General features: G+C 38.2%; 1 protein-coding gene and 1 long non-coding RNA gene across 3 annotated transcripts in view; both read left to right on the top strand.

Moving 5' to 3' along the window:
- Positions 1 to 12,701: 12,701 nt before the first annotated feature.
- Positions 12,702 to 14,166, top strand: LOC113236004 (methylated-DNA--protein-cysteine methyltransferase). Its single transcript, XM_026471931.1, has 2 exons — positions 12,702 to 13,115; positions 13,220 to 14,166. The coding sequence occupies exons 1-2, from the start codon at positions 12,804 to 12,806 to the stop codon at positions 13,460 to 13,462; spliced, it is 555 nt and encodes a 184-aa protein (XP_026327716.1). The 5' UTR covers positions 12,702 to 12,803; the 3' UTR covers positions 13,463 to 14,166.
- Positions 14,167 to 15,634: 1,468 nt separating this feature from the next.
- Positions 15,635 to 17,799, top strand: part of LOC113236006 — a 14,938-nt gene continuing 12,773 nt past the window's right edge. For both annotated transcript variants that reach the window (XR_003310902.1, XR_003310901.1), the window contains exon 1: positions 15,635 to 15,731. This is a non-coding gene — a long non-coding RNA (uncharacterized LOC113236006). The remainder of the gene's footprint in view (positions 15,732 to 17,799) is intronic.

The following is a 17,799-nucleotide window of genomic DNA, read 5'->3' as shown; positions in this document are numbered from 1 at the left end:
GTGAAGCCAGCGGGCTCTGGACAGGGACTCCGGAGTCTGCATTGTGCGGCCTCACTAGTCTAGGGGGCGGGTCGTAGGACAACCGACTCGCCCCTACTAAAAGTAGGGTAGGCCCTCCAGTCTGGAGAGATAGTCCCCACATGACCCCTGAGTCTCCCTGGGATCAGGGGTATCTATAAAGATTTCCCCCCAAAATTAGCACGAGCCGAGCGAATAAAGCGAGCGTGTCGCGGCAGCGGCCGGCGATGCCAGAAGCTAATTTGCTTGCGTTTCCGAACATGTTTTCAGGTTAAATTATATTGTAATATATGAATATAATTAACATTTACATAATTTTAAATCAAGTATCTAAATTTTATTTTTAGTTCTCATTTGTCATAGTTGGGTCTTAAAATAAAACTATCAAAGGTAATTTTAGTGATAATTTTATTGGAGCTACTCGGGACGCGTCATACAGTTACTAAATAAAATGTAGCGAATATCATCAAAAAGGTAAATTCCGAAAAACAGCTCAAGTTGAGATTCTAAGGGTCGAAATATAAAACTGCGAGGCGACGTCGCATCGCACAAATCTATGACATTCGAATTAGAAACAATAAAATAGATCTAAGTAAATTATGTAAAAATATAGTAATAATTTAATTTAGTATTGCAGCCAAAAGTATAATGTCATAGAAAAAACAATGACATAGAAACATGAAAAGATATTTAAATTTGAATTACAAAGGAACGCATACACTAAAAAGGTTTGCTCTATTAAAAATATTTAACCTCCTTTAACAATCCTTCTTAAATGAGTTAGTAGAGCCAGTCCAACTCCTTTTTAAACGTGCATTCCTTTCAAACATCTTTCATGCTTTCTCTACTCAGTCCTTTCGTTAACACATCTTCAGGCATCTCTTGTGTTGACACATACTTTAAGCGCACCTTACCTATTCGCACCATTTCCCGAATGTAGTGATACCTCACATCAATGTGTTTAGTTCTCCGACGATGCATGGGATTTCCAGCAATTTGAATCGCAGACTGACTATTATTTAGTAGGTCACAACTTCATTAATCCCAGTCAGCTCGGCTAGAAGTGCAGTCAAAAATACTGCCTCCCTGCATCCTGCCGAAAGAGCCACATACTCGGCTTCAGCACTGGAGAGTGCTATTGTTGCTTGCTTGCGACTTTCCCATGCTATAGGACATCCTTCAAATATGAATACAAAATTAGCGTAAGATTTCCTATCCCACACGTCACCAGCATGATCTGCATCCACATAGCCAACAAGTTTTCTTCCCGTTTTCTTGAATACCAGTCCGAGTTCTTTGGTTCCGTTTAAGTACCAAAGCACACGCTTTGCAGCTGTCCAATGTGTTTGATCGTAACAACTGTTAAACTGACTTAAATAGCTGACTGCATACGCAATGTCCGGACTCAAGCAGACAGCTTGGTAATTCAGTGTACCAATCAACTCTCTGTATGGCAGTTCACTTGGTGACACGTAATTCTCATTTTCTGGTTTTACGAGCTTCAACCCAGTTTCAACAGGAGCCTTTACACTCTTGCAGTCAATCGTCTCAAATTTCTTAAGTATTTTCTCGATACTCTGATTGGTTGAGCTGTTTGGAGTTCCCTTGCTGTTTGATCTTCCTTCCTAGAAAAACATCTACTTCGCCTAAGTCTCTCACTTCGAATTTAGTTTGAAGCTCCTTCTTTACTGATGTCCTTTCTTTTTGATTATTCCAGAAAATTAATATATCATCCACATAAATCGCAATAAACACCATACTGTTTTGTTTCTTCCTCATATAGACACAAGGTTCACTTTCGGATCTCTTGGAACCCATGTCTAACAAAATTTTGTGTAATTTCTCATACCATTCTCTGGGAGCCTGCTTTAATCCGTAAACAGCCTTCTTCAATAGACAGACATGTCCTTCTTTGCCAATTTTTTCGAAACCTTTAGGCTGTATCATATACACCTTCTCCTTTAAGTCTCCATTCAAGATCGCAGTAACGACATCCATTTGATCCACTTTAAAGCATTCTCCACAGTTAAGGCTAATAGTAATCTCAGAGTGCTGTGACGTACAACAGGCGCAAAAGTTTTATTGTAGATTAATCCCTTTATTTGGGTAAAACCTCTGGCAACAAGTCTATTTTCCCCGGCTCCTTTTTTATTCTAAAAATCCATTTAGAATCCACAAAGTAACCATTAGCCTTTTCTACTAACTCCCAAGTCTGGTTTTTCTTAATTGCATCAAGCTCTTCTTGAATTGCTTTAAGCCATTTATCTCTATCTGGTCTGGATAAAGCTTCGTCAACTGGTACAGTATCTTCCTTCATATCCTCTTCTGCATAATAAAGAATATAATCATTATATTTTTTGGCTACCTTTCTCTAAGAGGATATCTTGTTTCAGGAATATCTTAGTGGTTTACAATCTTAGTTCAGAAACTTCTTTATCTTGAATTTCAGATTCAGGAACTTCCACTCCTTCATTGGGGTTACCAGTTTCAATTTCATTTCTCATTTCACCTGATTGTAACTCTTTTTTTACATCAATGTTTTCCATACACTGCTGTTCAACATCTTGACAGTCAAAAAATCTTTATGCTGTGACTGACATGTGTGTGTGCAATTCGATGAGTTTCATGAGCATTAACGAATTGAGTCATTATAGGTTTCTCGCAGCTGTCATCTAATTTCATCACTTCCACGATTTCACCACAATCGTTCGCATGAACTATCATTTGATTCTCAAAGAAGACAACATCTCTCGCTTTGTGTAAGCCATGTGTTACAGGATCTATAAGACGATAGCCTTTTGTTGTTTCACAGTAGCCAACAAATAGCAATTCTTTTGTCTTTGAGTAAAATTTTCTACGCTTCTGTTTTGGAACATGCATAAACGCCCGGCAGCCGAAAATCTTCAAATTACTCAGGTCAACCTTTCTGTTAGACCATGCTTCTTCAGGCGTCTTCCATTTTACAGCACGTGTAGGACATCTGTTCTTCAGATACACTGATGTATTGACCGCTTCAGTCAATATTCCTTGCTAAATTTCGCTTCTTCAAGTATGCTTCTAGCTCGTTCCACAATTGAACGATAAGCTTGTTCATTCACTCCATTTTGTTGCGGTGTATATTCTACTGTCAACTGATGAACAATATCATTACTCTGCAAAAAAATTTTTACGCTTTCATTGACGTATTCGTATTCGTTGCCTGTCCTAATTGCCTTTAGCTTTTTACCAGTCTTATTTTCAAAAAGCGTTGTCGCTATGGGCCAATTCAAGTATTTCAGTAGCACGTGTACTCTTGTTAACGTAATATTGCTGTTTTCTATCGCCATCCTCATTGGCTCATACTGATCTCCTAGCCCTTGTAGCATAAGTGCAGCCAACATCTCATCGTCTACTTCTTTGTCCATATCAGGCAGCTGGTTGGCCAGCGACAGCATCTCGGTGACGTAGACTCGTGGGCTGTTATACATGCTCAGCTTCTGACTAACAAGGCGTCCTAGCAGTCGACATCTATTATTTACTCCTTGGTCTTCGAAGGCAGCTTTCAAAGCATTCCAACTCTCTTTAGCTGTACTTGCTTTCTTCACATGCACCAGACAGTGTGGTTTCACCGTTAGAAGCATCCTACCACGTACCTTCCTGTTAATCTTAAGACCCTCTCCAGCTGTTTGTGTTTTCTATACATTATCCCAAAGATCTTCCATGACTAAGTAAAGTTCAACTTGTACTTTCCACGTCGCATAGTTAGATACGCCGTCCAGTTTTTCGAAACTTTGCTGTAGTCCTTCCACAGCCTGGGACTTTTTAATATTGTCTCCATCTTCGTCAAGATTCATCTCGATTATTTTTCTAGAAATCTTTTGTCCAACCACGCTCTGCCACCATGTGGGGCAATCCAGAGTCTACGGATACCTCACAGAGACCTAGGACATACGAATTAGAAACAATAAAATAGATAAAAGTAAATTATGTAAAAACACATTTAATTTAGGACTGCAGTCAAAAGTATATTATTATTTTATTATTTTATATATATAAAAATATAGAGAAATACAGAGACAAATAAAAACACACAGACATATATATATATATTACACTGTATAAAAAATGTGTTAAAATAGAAAACTAGTAATTAATATAAAAAATAGACGTATAAATGGAATGTAATTCCATCCTTGGCTAGACTGGATTTAGCAGAGATTTTTTTGCAAGTTTGTATGTTGTAAGACAACGTATTTTATTTCATGGAGCACTTGTCGCGGTGAATTCGATAATACAAATGAAAAAACATCGATTTGAATGTTGTGTTTATTGTGCGACAGTTGTTTTGTACTTGTACCTTGACAGAGGAGATTACCTATCAATGACGTTTCCAGTCTTATATGCTCTAAGCTTTGTTTTCAAAATCGAGAACAGTGTTGCCTAACGTATACATCACTAAATGTTAAATTTGGCCAGAGAAGTGTCCAAGCGGCCGTATCACGAAACTGAATGCATTATACAAAAGTACGTTCGTTCGATATACATGACGTATTAACAAAGGATCACAAATATATCGCACCAAGTAAAATCCGCAATGTATTACAAATCATGAGCCATACACTCAGTTGCAAATTTGTTTTCTCGAAATTCATTCAAAAATAAAATAAATTATGCATCTTCTGATTACAAAATAATAATAATAATAATAAATAATAATAATATTTTAAAAATTCAAAATTAATTTTTTAGGCCTTGGGAGAGGCGAGAGTTTAAAATAAATACGATAATAATAATAATAATAACGCTCACAATCAACATAGCCCCGCACTAGGGAAACCCTGTGTCGCGGGTGTCATGGACACACACATAGACAACCACAAATTACACCCAAACTCACGAGAGAAATAAATGTAGGCCATACAAGTATTTCTCCCGGCCCGGGAATCGAACCTGGGACCTCTGTTTACCCGTTTACCCACAGTTTATGGTGGTTTTGCAGTTTATAATGGCACAATATTATGCATTTTTCGCGTATTCGACTGGTGTTTATCTACGATAACGGTCGAGCTCGTTCTTAAGCGTAGCAGCGGCAAGTAAGTGAATTTCACTTACTTTGCTGCATTGGACACTAGCGGCGTCTATCTAGATAGTATGTCTGTGGTTTCGACCCTAAGTGTGGGAATACACATCCGATAGTCTGATCCGACTACCGGAAGGCGCTCGTACCGTACCATATAATTGTATGAACACTCAATACACGTCTGACGTGACGTCACGTCTGAGTCAGATTGTCTGAAGGCGCGCTCTCTATACTTTTGCGGGGAGATGAAATAGTCTTTTCCATCCTCTAAGGATGAAATACACGTCCGATTCTTCCTTCCGATTTGCAGCGTTCCCAACGCAAATTATTAAAAATCCCCAAAAATTAAGGTTATAAATTTGGGGAGAGCAACATGTAATAATATTTATTCATTCATATATCAAATAATTAAGAAAGTCAAAATGTGCCCATCTATACATATACGTTATGCTATAATTAGAAATAAACTCAACAAGCTTGACGAGTGGCAAGTTGTGGTATTAAGGTCTATCCACACATACCCGGGACGTGGACGGGCCGTGCGCCGTCAGGGGCTCAATAAAATATCGTGCGTATATTTTTGTATAAATTCGTTCACACATGTCCGTGTCCGCGCCGGGCGGCGCCAAGACGGGTCCGCAGTTCATACAAACTATCACGCCCCGAGTCCACACACGAGTTGTTAAGGTAAAATTTCCTGCATTTGGAAAATTCCCCATAAATTGGTAACATTGCAGTTAGTTCAGAAAAGTCTGACGAAAGAATCGGATGCCTATCAGACGTATGTTGAGAGTATCCGATCCGATAGTTGGATCCAACCATCAGACACGAAACGGACGTGTATTCCCGCGCTAAGGGTCGTATTCTAAAACTCTACTCAATGCTCAAGTCAGGATTGCAATGGAAACACAAGCACTGGAAGTATGACCCTAATGGCAGGGACTTGAGTATTATTTCGTAGAGTTCTAGAATACGACCCTAAGAGCCTATGCACACGGCGTATTTTATACGCATCGATGACGACGCGCGTATACGCGCCGTAAACGCGCGTCATTTGCGCGTATACGTGCAGACGCGCCATGGTCGTGTATGTATTGCGCATTTTGATACGAGAGAGTTTTAATGTTTTGTTTCTTAATTTCAGTTAATTTTCGAAATGAAGCAACTACCTACATGAAATTCTAAGTGTAAACCCCAATGGAATATATAAGCTTCTAATCTTGCTTGCAACGCGATGTTTGCGTGCGTTTGAATCATTTCATATACAGCGCGTCTGTGCCGCGTATACGTTCATGAAACGCGTGTCATCGACGCGTATAAAATATGCCGTGTGCATAGGCTCATAACTTTTGATGATATTATGTAAGGCTAAGTTGCTGTTATTTATAATAATTAAATAAAGCACTTTATTATTATTATTATATTATATTTGTTTTAGATTCTCGCCTTTCTCAAGGCCTAAAAGATTAATTTTGAATATCTAAATGGGAGAGGCGGTACATATTCCATATATTTTATTATTATTATAATTAACAGTTTAAGCAATCAAGAAGATTTATGAATACAATTACAAAATACTTGATTTCTTTTTTTAGTAATGTCAAAATGTCAATGTCACATCACAAGACTTGGCTGTATGGTGTGAAACCTTTGGCCTTTTCCTTTATGGAAAGAATTGAAAAAAAAAAACAAAAAAAAAAAAAAAACAACAACAGCAGCAACCTTAGAGGATGGAAAAAAATAAAAGAAATAGTCTAAGGCAGCAACCAACAAGTTGTAAAACTTTTAATTTGAACAATTGAATTTGGGATTCTCTATGGGTCGTGTGTCTGGCTCCTGGATTCGCTCTGGACCTTTTGGAGGAAAAGTGTCGTTTTTATTTTGACTTTCAATTATTTTGTGAAACCTAGTTTAAAGTGGAATAGGATAGTACTATTGTGCCTTAATCGAAGATTAAAACGCGAAATTATACGAATCTCGAAGTAAAATACCCGTATCGGCCCGTTCTAAGGAATCCCGAGTCAATCCAAGCACGCCGCCTCAAATTGCCTATCCTCTTTGTGGCGGCTATATTTACAGAAACTTAATTAAACTTCATGTTTAGGCAGATGGTTTTGCCAAAGCCTTAATAAAAAAAAGAAAAAAAAAAAAAAAAAAAAAAAAAGAAAAAGAAAAAAATCTGGCTCCTGTCAGTATACACGTGTCGAAATTTAAATTGTTACTTTCCGAGTGAAATTGGTTGCCTTTTTTGTATACTTTGTGGTGCTGTTGTTGTGTTTGTGAAGGTAAATTTAGTTACTAACTGGTGATGGACGACGATAATCCCCCTGATGGGGGAGGCGGCTTCTCTACTGGCGGTTTCTTGAACCCGGATTCTCAAATGGATTTCGACCATTATCCCACCCAAAATGTTAATTCCAGGCCTAAAAAACGTGCCAGTGATGAAGCATCTTCCTCCCAAACTACATCGGAGCAACCTCCGAAACGTTCTTCAAACGTTCCTCCAAATGCATCTGCCCAACAAACCTACAGCTTACCCGAATTTGCTGACGGTATGAAATTAAAATATAGTGAATCTGATAAGGACCCATTTATAGTTCACGTATCGAGAGAAGATTCCATCCCCTCATCTGGTCTTACAATCAAATTATTGACGTTTGCCCAGTTTCTAAGTAAGAATGGTATACATGGGATTGCAAAAGACGGTATCAAAGCAGGGCGCAATCGGGTTGTAGTTACTTTTGTTAGTGCAATATCCGCAAACAAATTTATTGAAAATTCTCTCCTCACCACGAATTCTTACAAAGCACTTATCCCCACATTTCACTTGATAAGAAATGGTATTGTGAGAAATATTCCGATAGAGTGGACTATGGAAGAACTGGTCAAGTCAATTGATTGCACTAATGGCTCCCAAGCCATTAAGGCCAGATGTCTAAACAGGAAAGAATATATTGATAACAAACCACATTGGATCCCCTCCCAAACAGTAATGGTCTCTTTCCTTGGCAAAGAGCTACCTGAAAGAGTCCTGTGTTATCATACATCCCTTCCAGTAGAGATCTATACTCTACTAACCATACAGTGCAACAATTGCTGCCGCTTTGGTCATGTGAAAGCCCAATGCCGTTCAAAGCCCAGGTGTTTCAGATGTAGCCAACCACATGCTGGAGATTCTTGTGGTACCTCCCAACCAACGTGCTTATATTGTTGTGGCCCCCATATGGCCACGGATCCCTCCTGCCCTGAACAAGCCAGACAGAAATCTATTAAGGTTGTTATGTCTACAGAAAACATCCCATACTCGGAGGCTTCCCTTAGATTCCGGACTGTACGTAAATCTTTTGCTGACAGCGCTCGCCCTATGACAGCTCAACCTCCTGCAGCAACCCAATGTTCTCCTACAACCTCTCAACCTCATAATTTCCCCTCTCTTTCCCCAAGCTCCTCCCAAAGAAAAACTGTTTATTTTGAACGCCGACTCTGGGTTTCCCCAAAATCTGGTTTCGATAAAGCAAGCCACAATGACCTTATTATGACTCCGCAGTCCACATAACCTAATGGCTGTGCTATTAATTCAGACTTAGCAAACAATACCTCCAGAAACGAAAATCTTATTGAATTACTTATCAACACACTTATCAATATTATTTCTAAATTTGATGATTCACTTCCGAACAATGTCATTCAATCACTGAATAAATTTAACTCTTTAATCCATATTAATAATGACCCCAATCCTACAATGGAACTGTAAGTCAATACGTCATAAAAAACATGAAATAATTGATTTAATAAATAACTATAAGCCCACCATCCTGGCTATCTCGGAAACATGGCTAAAGCCATCTTCGCGTTTTAGGATTCCTGGTTTCTCATGTCTCAGGGATGATAACAACAATGGATATGATGGCTGTGCTCTAATTATTAAAAGACCCACTGTTTATTCTCTATTACACCTTCCTTCTCACTCCCCGAATTTTAATGTCGTAGCAGCTAGAGCTTTAAACATAACATTTGTTTCAGTATACATCCTCCATCCTGATCAATCTATCTTCACTGAACTAGACTCCATCCTTGCTTCTCTCCCATCCCCTCTTGTTGTGCTTGGTGATTTTAATTGTCATCACACAATGTGGGGCTCTAACCATTGTTCATCTCCTGCCACCTTTCTTATTGGCATGCTTGATAATAACAATCTCTGTGTTATAAACACTTGTTCCCCTACAAGAAGAACTTCTCCCGCCCAAAATCCCAGTTGTGTTGATCTTTCCCTAATTTCTTCTGAATTAATTTCCAAATTCTCTTGGAGAGTACTTTTCAATTCTTATGGCAATGACCATCTTCCTATTATAATAACTTTCGCTCAGTCTGTCCAGTTGGCACCGCCTTCAACCCCCCTCCTTAAATTTAAACTGAGTAAGGCTAAATGGGATGAATTCTCTTCATTAGTGGAAGTTAAAACTAGGTTACTCCCACTAATTACAAATGAGAATTTCCTTGTAATCTATGAGGATTTCATTAACATTCTGCTTTCTGCTGCTGATCTCTCTATCCCTCTTAAAAAATCTAAGAAAGACACCATCTCCTCCCTCCCATGGTGGGACTCCGACTGTACAGAAACTATTCTAGAACGCAATGGAGCTGAAGAACTTTTTTTGGATAATCCTACTATTGAAAACTTTTTGTCCTTCCAGAAGCTCAATGCTAAATCCAAAAAGCTGTTCTCAAAAAAAAAGCGCCTTGGCTGATCTCAGTTTTGCGAGAATCTCTCTCCTCGTGTAAAATCTTCTCTAGTTTGGAAAAATTTTAAAAAGTTTTCAGGCTCTCGTGTATCCGATACTTTCTCCTGTAATGAGCCCTCAACTTGGATCGATGACTTTATTAATAGATTGGCCCCTCCTTCTGTCCCATCTATGGACTGTTTCCCTCCCTCCTTTTCCCCCAACTCTAATGATAGAATGGATCAACCATTTTCCTCCGTAGAACTTTCTTCAGTTTTGAACCACCTAAGAGACTCTACACCTGGAATCGATGGTATCCCTTACTCTTTTATTAAGAACATCTCAAATTCTTCGAAAACTGTCCTACTTAATATTATCAATAAAGTCTTTGAAAATGGTGATATTCCACACTCCTGGAAACTTCAAGTTGTTATCCCTATTCTTAAACCAGGTAAGGATCTAAGGGATCCTGGCTCATATAGACCCATTGCGCTGTCATCAGTATTATGCAAAATATTGGAACACCTCATCAAAAATAGATTAGAGTGGATATTGGAGAGCAAAGGACTTTTATCCAGGTCGCAGTTCGGATTCCGTAAGGGTATGGGCACTCTTGACAGCCTCAGTACCTTTTCTACTGAGATTAGACTCGCACTCACCAGAGGATTGTACTTTGTTGGTGTCTTCCTGGACGTGACAGCCGCTTATGACAATGTTCATCTCCCGCTACTCAGGCAAAAAATGCATCAGCTGAGTCTACCAGTGAGGATGATTAACATCATTTATAACATGCTAATGTCTCGCTCCATCTCAGTACGTATCAATGGTTCTCTTCTCCCCCCCAGAATGATATGGAAGGGACTCCCGCAAGGTTCTGTCTTGAGCCCCATCCTTTATAGTGTATACAATGCTGACCTTGATAAATCTGTTGACTGCTTCTGTGATATTCTACAGTATGCAGACGATTTAGCACTCTATTATTCCTCAGAGTCTCTTGATGAATGCACTATCCAACTAAATACTGCCATTAGATACTTGCAAGGTTGGCTCACTAATCACTGCCTTCTCCTATCTCCCAGTAAAAGCTCAATAGTAGTATTCACAAGAAAAAGACGTGTCCCACATATACAAATTTTCCTAAATGATGAACTGATCCCTGTACACGACAAGGTTAAGTTTCTAGGCTTCTTTTTTGATTCCCACATGACTGGAATCCCTCACCTGAATTATATTAAAAATAAATGTGAAAAGGGTATAAATATTATTAGAGCTCTGTGTGGAGTATGGTGGGGTGCTCACCCTTATACCCAAAAATTGATCTATAATGCTGTAATAAGGAGTCATTTTGATTACGCTTCATTTTTATTAGAACCCTGTAACAAATCCGCTGTTAACTATTGGGATAATATACAGGCTAGATGTCTTCGTGTTATATTAGGAGCTATGAAATCATCTCCAATCAATGCCATGCAGGTTGAGAGCTTAGATCCCCCGTTATGTTTCCGTCGTCAGTACTTATGCGACCGTTTCTTTTTCAAAATCTTACAAAATTCTGCCAACCCGTTACTTGCCCCCTTGACTCAACTAGCGAACCTTGTTACAACTTCTAAATACTGGGAACATAAGAGCCCTCCATGCCTTTTAAAAAGCTTTAACAAATCTCTCATCGGCCCCCCTATCAATCTATACTCTGGTAATCCATTGTTTTTGATTGATTTTGATGCACTAATTTTTAAACCCAACATTGTTACCAATTTAGGAATTGTCAAAGATGACCCTAACGCTGGAATACTTTTTAATAAAATCGTTAATGAGAAATGGAACAGTTGGCTCAATATCTTTACAGATGCTTCCAAATCCACCACAGATGATTTTGTTGGCTCTGCCGTCTGGATCCCCACATTTAATATCTCCTTAACTTTTAAATCTCCCTCTAAAGCGTCCGTATATTCGGGTGAGGTGATCGCTGTTTTTGAGGCAGTTTCATATGTTGAATCCCACAAATTAGACAAATCTGTAATTTTTACAGACTCTCGTAGCTGCCTAGACGATCTGTTAAAATTCCCCTTTCGTAGCAAAGATGTTCACCCAATCAATCTTAAAACAAAAGAGCTTCTTTACAATTGCTCTAACCTTGGCATACAAATTGTTCTTGTTTGGGTTCTGGACACTCTGGCATTCCTGGGAACGAACAAGCGGATAGATGGGCTAAATGGGCGATTCATTCTGGTACCATTATATATGATAAATGTTTTTCTCAAGACTTACGCTCCCAGGCTAAGATTGATTTACACAATAACTGGAAGACTTACTGGTCGTCTTCTAGCAGACAAAAAGGCAAATATTATGCTGGTCTTCAACCAGTAATACCCAAGAAACCTTGGTTTTTCGAGTTCCGCGAGGCCAATAAAAGAACAACTTCAACTATCATCCGATTGCGCCTAGGACATAACTGCAGACCCACTTTTCTTGCTAAGCTCAGGATAAGGGATCACTCCCTTTGCGAGTACGGTCTTGAAGAAGGAACTCTTGACCATATATTTTTTAACTGTGCATTATATCCCGTCTCTTTATACGATCTTCTTCCGGATTGTATCCCTCGTCCCACAAATTTTTATAGTATCCTTTCTCCCCTAAAACCTCCTCTACTATTTACTCTATTTAAATATATTGAACAAAATAACATACGGTTATAACTTTTACTATGTGCACAGCATGTGTTTACGTTTTTCATCCCAAGTAGCTAGTCAAATAACCCCGTGTTTTGTCTTTGTCCATAGGATGGTGCAATCGATCATCGTCGTTTGAGTGAATCTTGATAAATATACCGTGTATCTTTCAACCCGGACACTGGCAAAATTGTCCTCAGTGGGACAGAAGCCAAATACCCAAAAAAAAAAAAAAAAATTGAATTTGGAGTTGAGTTGACTGTTTCGTTCGATGCGGATAACGAATTCTAAGTTTGATAATATCATATTTCATTTGCTCGCTAAAAGCAAAAAATGGCTTTGTCTAAGAGTCTTAAAAAATATTCAAAAAATACAAACATAAATGTTTACGTTTGTACGTTTCAAACTCCAGTCGGTAATGTAGTCGCATGTGCGGACGATGATTTTCTGTACATGGTGTCATTCGAAGATTCAAAATCCTTGGAAAAGAATTTACAGACCATCTCCGACCAGACTAATTGTGAATTCGTAAAGAAAAAAAACAGTTTTCTGGAGAAATTCGACGACGAACTTTCAAGATATTTCGATGGGAAACTTAAAATGTTTACTCTGCCATTGAAAACATTTGGTTCTGATTTTCAAAAGGTATATGTTAAGTTTGTTCGTTGTAACGTCACTTCTTGTTTATTGCAGTTGGTTGATAAATGAATTTTGAATTATTTAATATCAGTGCCTATTACTTGTTATAGGAAGTTTGGAAGAAAATGATCGAGCTTCCTTATGGTTCGACACAAACGTATGGGGATCTGGCGAAATCCATGGGTCGAACGGCCAGTCACTCGCGGGCGATCGGTGCAGCGTGCGGAGCTAATGGTCATGTATTTGTGATACCCTGCCATAGAATTGTAGCCTCAAACTCCAATGGAGGATTCAGTTCTGGTGTGGACAGAAAGGAATGGCTTTTAATTCACGAGAAGAAACATGATACTTAGAAGCAGGGATGCCATTAGATATAATTACTTGATTTCATTGCCTTTGCTATATATAGTTCATTTCAATCCATTCTACATGACAGGGTATCACACAATGACCATAGACATGGATGATAGACATAGTGATGGATGATGAATTGTACTGCCAATTATACATCAATTTAACCTTTGTCAGGGACCGCCATTGTTTGCATTTCCACTTGTCTGGTAACTTCCTGCTTCGGGATACTACAACAAAACCTTGTCTCTGGCATGCTTCTGGTCCGGGATAACATGTGCACTATGTATGTACATGTGCATTCTATTTGAACATGAATTTCGGCAGGTAAAATTGATTTCTCTCTGCTTTAACTCATACTAAATGAGATAAGTAAAGTAGTAAAAATAATCACTCCTTATGAGCCATCACACAAGACCAATGCGGGATGTAAAGCTTCTACTATCAAAAAATTGTGAGCTGCTGTTTTTTTATCTATGTTACAGAAGAATATAAATATATGCACATATATATTTATAATGTAAATAAAACACAAATTTGACTGGATAATACGGTATATGGATATGTATGAATAATTCTTTAACCCAAGTATGACTTACAATGTAACATTACTTTTACACTACAATTGTGTTTTCTGCAATGCAATTTGTTAGCTTAACACAATATGGTGATTTGAAAAATATAGTATGTATAGGTTTCATATAAAAAAATAAACAATAAAAAAGCAATAAAATTATAGTTTTTCTGAACAATGGACATTAGAACTAAATGACCTGCTGGAGTCCCTGCCAGACATATATAATTTTGCAAAATGACAGCTTCAGATGAAGATATTCACCTGAAGTCCCGGAGCTGAATTTGCCACACGAAGGGTTAATAAATTGAATGATTCCATTTGTTTGATTCAATCAGTTGGAATAACAGTTATTTTTGCTAATATGTGATTCAGTACTATGTGATGATAGAAGAAGTAAATGATGGTGTTCAAGCTTTACTTCCTGGTTTATATGTAGTTAATTCCTGGAAGAAAGGGTGTAAAAGCTAAACTACAAAATTTGCAAGAGTAATGAAAAACAAATGTTTATGATACGTAGCATTTTGCTTCATATCCTTTTCAATTTTTATAACTATGTTTGTAAAAAATAAAAACAATTTAAATTTAGCATAAAAGAATTTTTCAATTAAACGGATGGAAAGATCTTGAAAATTTTGATTGACTTTGCATTGCATACATAGCAAATTTTTTGTAAAGTTGGCTTACACGCCTTTTTCTGTGAAGTATCAAACATAAATTAAAATAGTTGATTAAAATAAACATTACTTACATTAAAAGTGCATCTTTTGGTTATAACATAATACTTAACATTAAGTAGGTACTTAAAGATTGAAATTAAAAAGAAACATTTTAATATTTCACTGGGTTGCAATAATACATTACTCACAACACACAGAGGCGCTGCGCAGATGGAGCAACTTTGATCATCGAGTTTCGGCAACTGGCAACCCGCAATTAGCTATTCATGACGTTTTTACATATAATTTCAAGATACCGCGCAGACGTAGCAACGTCAGTTGAGAGTTTCGGCAATTGAATACAGTTTTCGATTGCCGAAATCCGTGATTAAATAAATTTTTGATTGCCGCAACTAGAAACTTGCAAATTTGCACCGTTTTTTGATTTTTTGTCTCCAGTTGCCAGTTTCCGCAACTGGCAAGCGCAACTCGTGAAGCAACTGCACTCCCTCCGCATCCCCCGCAGTGTCAGTCTTGACCGTGGATTTCTAAAGTTTATTTAAAATTGCGGCAACCGGCAACTAGGCCTTTTATTTGCTACAACCGGCAACCCATAATGGAAACTTGTAAAAAGTTTCCAGTTGCGTCAACTAAAGTTGCTCCATCTGCGGAGCGCCTTAGACATCGCCGCGGAACGAAATATAAGCGAATTTTCAGAATTATACTTTATTAGGTCAAACGTGTAACCTATAATCTAAATACGACCCAAAAAGCCCAAAATACAGGTCGCGTGTCTTCCGGCCTTCCTTCTTCGTAGCTATCGCCCGGTCCGCGGGTCCGCGGGGAGTGGTGCGGAAGCAGGCGCAGTGCGGCGTCACGCCTACGAAACTGGAGGTCTACCACGAAATACGAAACAACGATCATCGTTTTAGCTTCATATCGCACCGGAGAGGCTACCACAAAAAGCTTTTATAAATATTTGAAGAATGTTTCATAGCGGCCAGTACGAGTACTTTTGACTCGTTTCTTCCTTATATCGTGAGTCCAAATATCTCTTTTTCTATTCTTCCTTTTATTTACTTGTGCTTTCACAAAATATAAACAATATCCAAATCCACCATCACGCCATGTGAAAAATCTAGACTACACAACTGAACCCCTACTACTGTCTCAAGGCGCAGTTGCGAGAATTCCCCCGTATTCGGCTACCATCTCGCGTAACGAAGTGAAATTCACGCTTCTGTTCCATTCCGTTCCGCAGCACGTAAACTGAGAAGTCTAGTTGCAGAATGAGCTAAAGGTCCATTTTACCCATTGTATCAGTAACATAAAGATAAATTTATTCTGTATAAAAATCAATGATCTTATATCACTGTATAGGCACATATTTTGCAATCTAGTTAACCCAGAGTGATGAAGGGTTACTTTTCTTGCCCGATGATATTTACGTAATGTGGAGGCTCTTTGCCCATACCGCAGCTGTAGTTTTAAATAGTGCGGGAATTTAAGAAGGGCAGCCTTCACCGTCATAACTACAGGAAAACGGTCCTTGAAGACTGAATTTCGAAGATATTTCAATCAGCATTTGAATGGTACAGACGGGGTAATGGTAGATAGCAAGAAAAAATAGAATTTTTAATGAAAGTTTTTATGGCTTTCGATCCTGTTTCTGTCGAGGATTAAGTCTTTATGGGGACAATTGAGAAAATCTTTTCCTTAAACTTTAGTACCCACGAAATGAATAATTAATAAAAGGTAAAGCCTCTAAGCGTGATCTAAGCTATACTGCCTATCATATCATATCTAAGATATATTAAAAAGAAACTGGTCACTATAAAATAAGATTAAGAAATTCAGTCAGATTATTATGAAATCAAATTATATTTTCGAATTTCGAACAGCTTTATTAATTTTGTTTCGTCGTAGAGAATAACTCTAGCAAAATTAGTAAAATTGCGTTTAACACGATTTTAAAACAAAATGTCCTCAAAGTTAGAATGCTTAGACTTATTACAAGCACAGATTACAGAATATTAATTAGAAGCTAACTATCTAATACCGGATTTATCTCGCCTTGCTACTTGTCGAAACATCCGCAGATCTTATTTATGCAGATGCCTTAGAGGAATGTAACCCGAGATCATGATTTTTTAAATTATATATTAATGGTGTAACGAAACCAATATTTCAAACAGTGCCTACCTATGTACCGAAACCTACCGAACCTATCGAAAGCCATACATAATCAGATTTGTTACTCTTTTAATGCTGGGGCGGTTTTATGTCAATCGCAACTAGTAAGTATAGAATACAACGATATAATAGTTATTGTATGTACGTTGAGTAATGGTAGCAATGTATGAATGTATTGTGAATTCCAACATTTACCTATAATGATACAATTTTAGAAACAAACGATGAATGCTTTCTGTATTGTGAAAAATGTATTTTTAGCAAGATGGTGCTTCGTCACACAACAATTTAAACTAGAGCGTTTAGATAAGACCACATCTGCAAAGTGACAACTTTTTAGGAGAAAAGTTTAAAGATTCTGCTACCGAAATTAGTCGGATAACTTTTTTATGCTTAAGGCTCAATTTACATTGCGGCGGAACGGAATGGAAGCGAATTTTTGTAACAATATTGTACTGTATAGCGTAATGAACTTTATGTTCAATTGTGTAACGTACAAACTAGATACGAGCCAAAAATCACGTAACGCGTCTTCCGCAATTCTCTCGCATGTTCGAGAATGCTCGCGCATTCGCGAAATTTCCGCAGTCACCGTCGGCGACGACTGGCGGTCCGCGGGAAATGGCGCGAAGGCAGGCGCAGTCGGACGTCAAATGTCGACGAAATATTACCTACAGCCTCGAGGCGCAGTCGCGAGGATGCTCGCGAAAGCTCGAGCATTCCTTGTTTCCAATGCTTGAATTCCAGCGACCGAGCGCGCGTTGTCGTGCTGCGAAGCGAAATTGACGGTTCCGTTCCGCCGTAATTGTACACTGAGTACAGGAATTATAAAATAAGCCTAAGTAGAGGAATTATAAAATTTCACATAATATTAGGGGTTAAAGTATGAAATTGCCGTTTTATTGCAATAGGT

The sequence above is a fragment of the Hyposmocoma kahamanoa genome, unplaced genomic scaffold (assembly GCF_003589595.1).
Source record: "Hyposmocoma kahamanoa isolate Upper Pololo Valley unplaced genomic scaffold, ASM358959v1 88, whole genome shotgun sequence".
Taxonomy (NCBI): domain Eukaryota; kingdom Metazoa; phylum Arthropoda; class Insecta; order Lepidoptera; family Cosmopterigidae; genus Hyposmocoma; species Hyposmocoma kahamanoa.
This window is presented reverse-complemented; position numbering and strand designations above follow the sequence as displayed.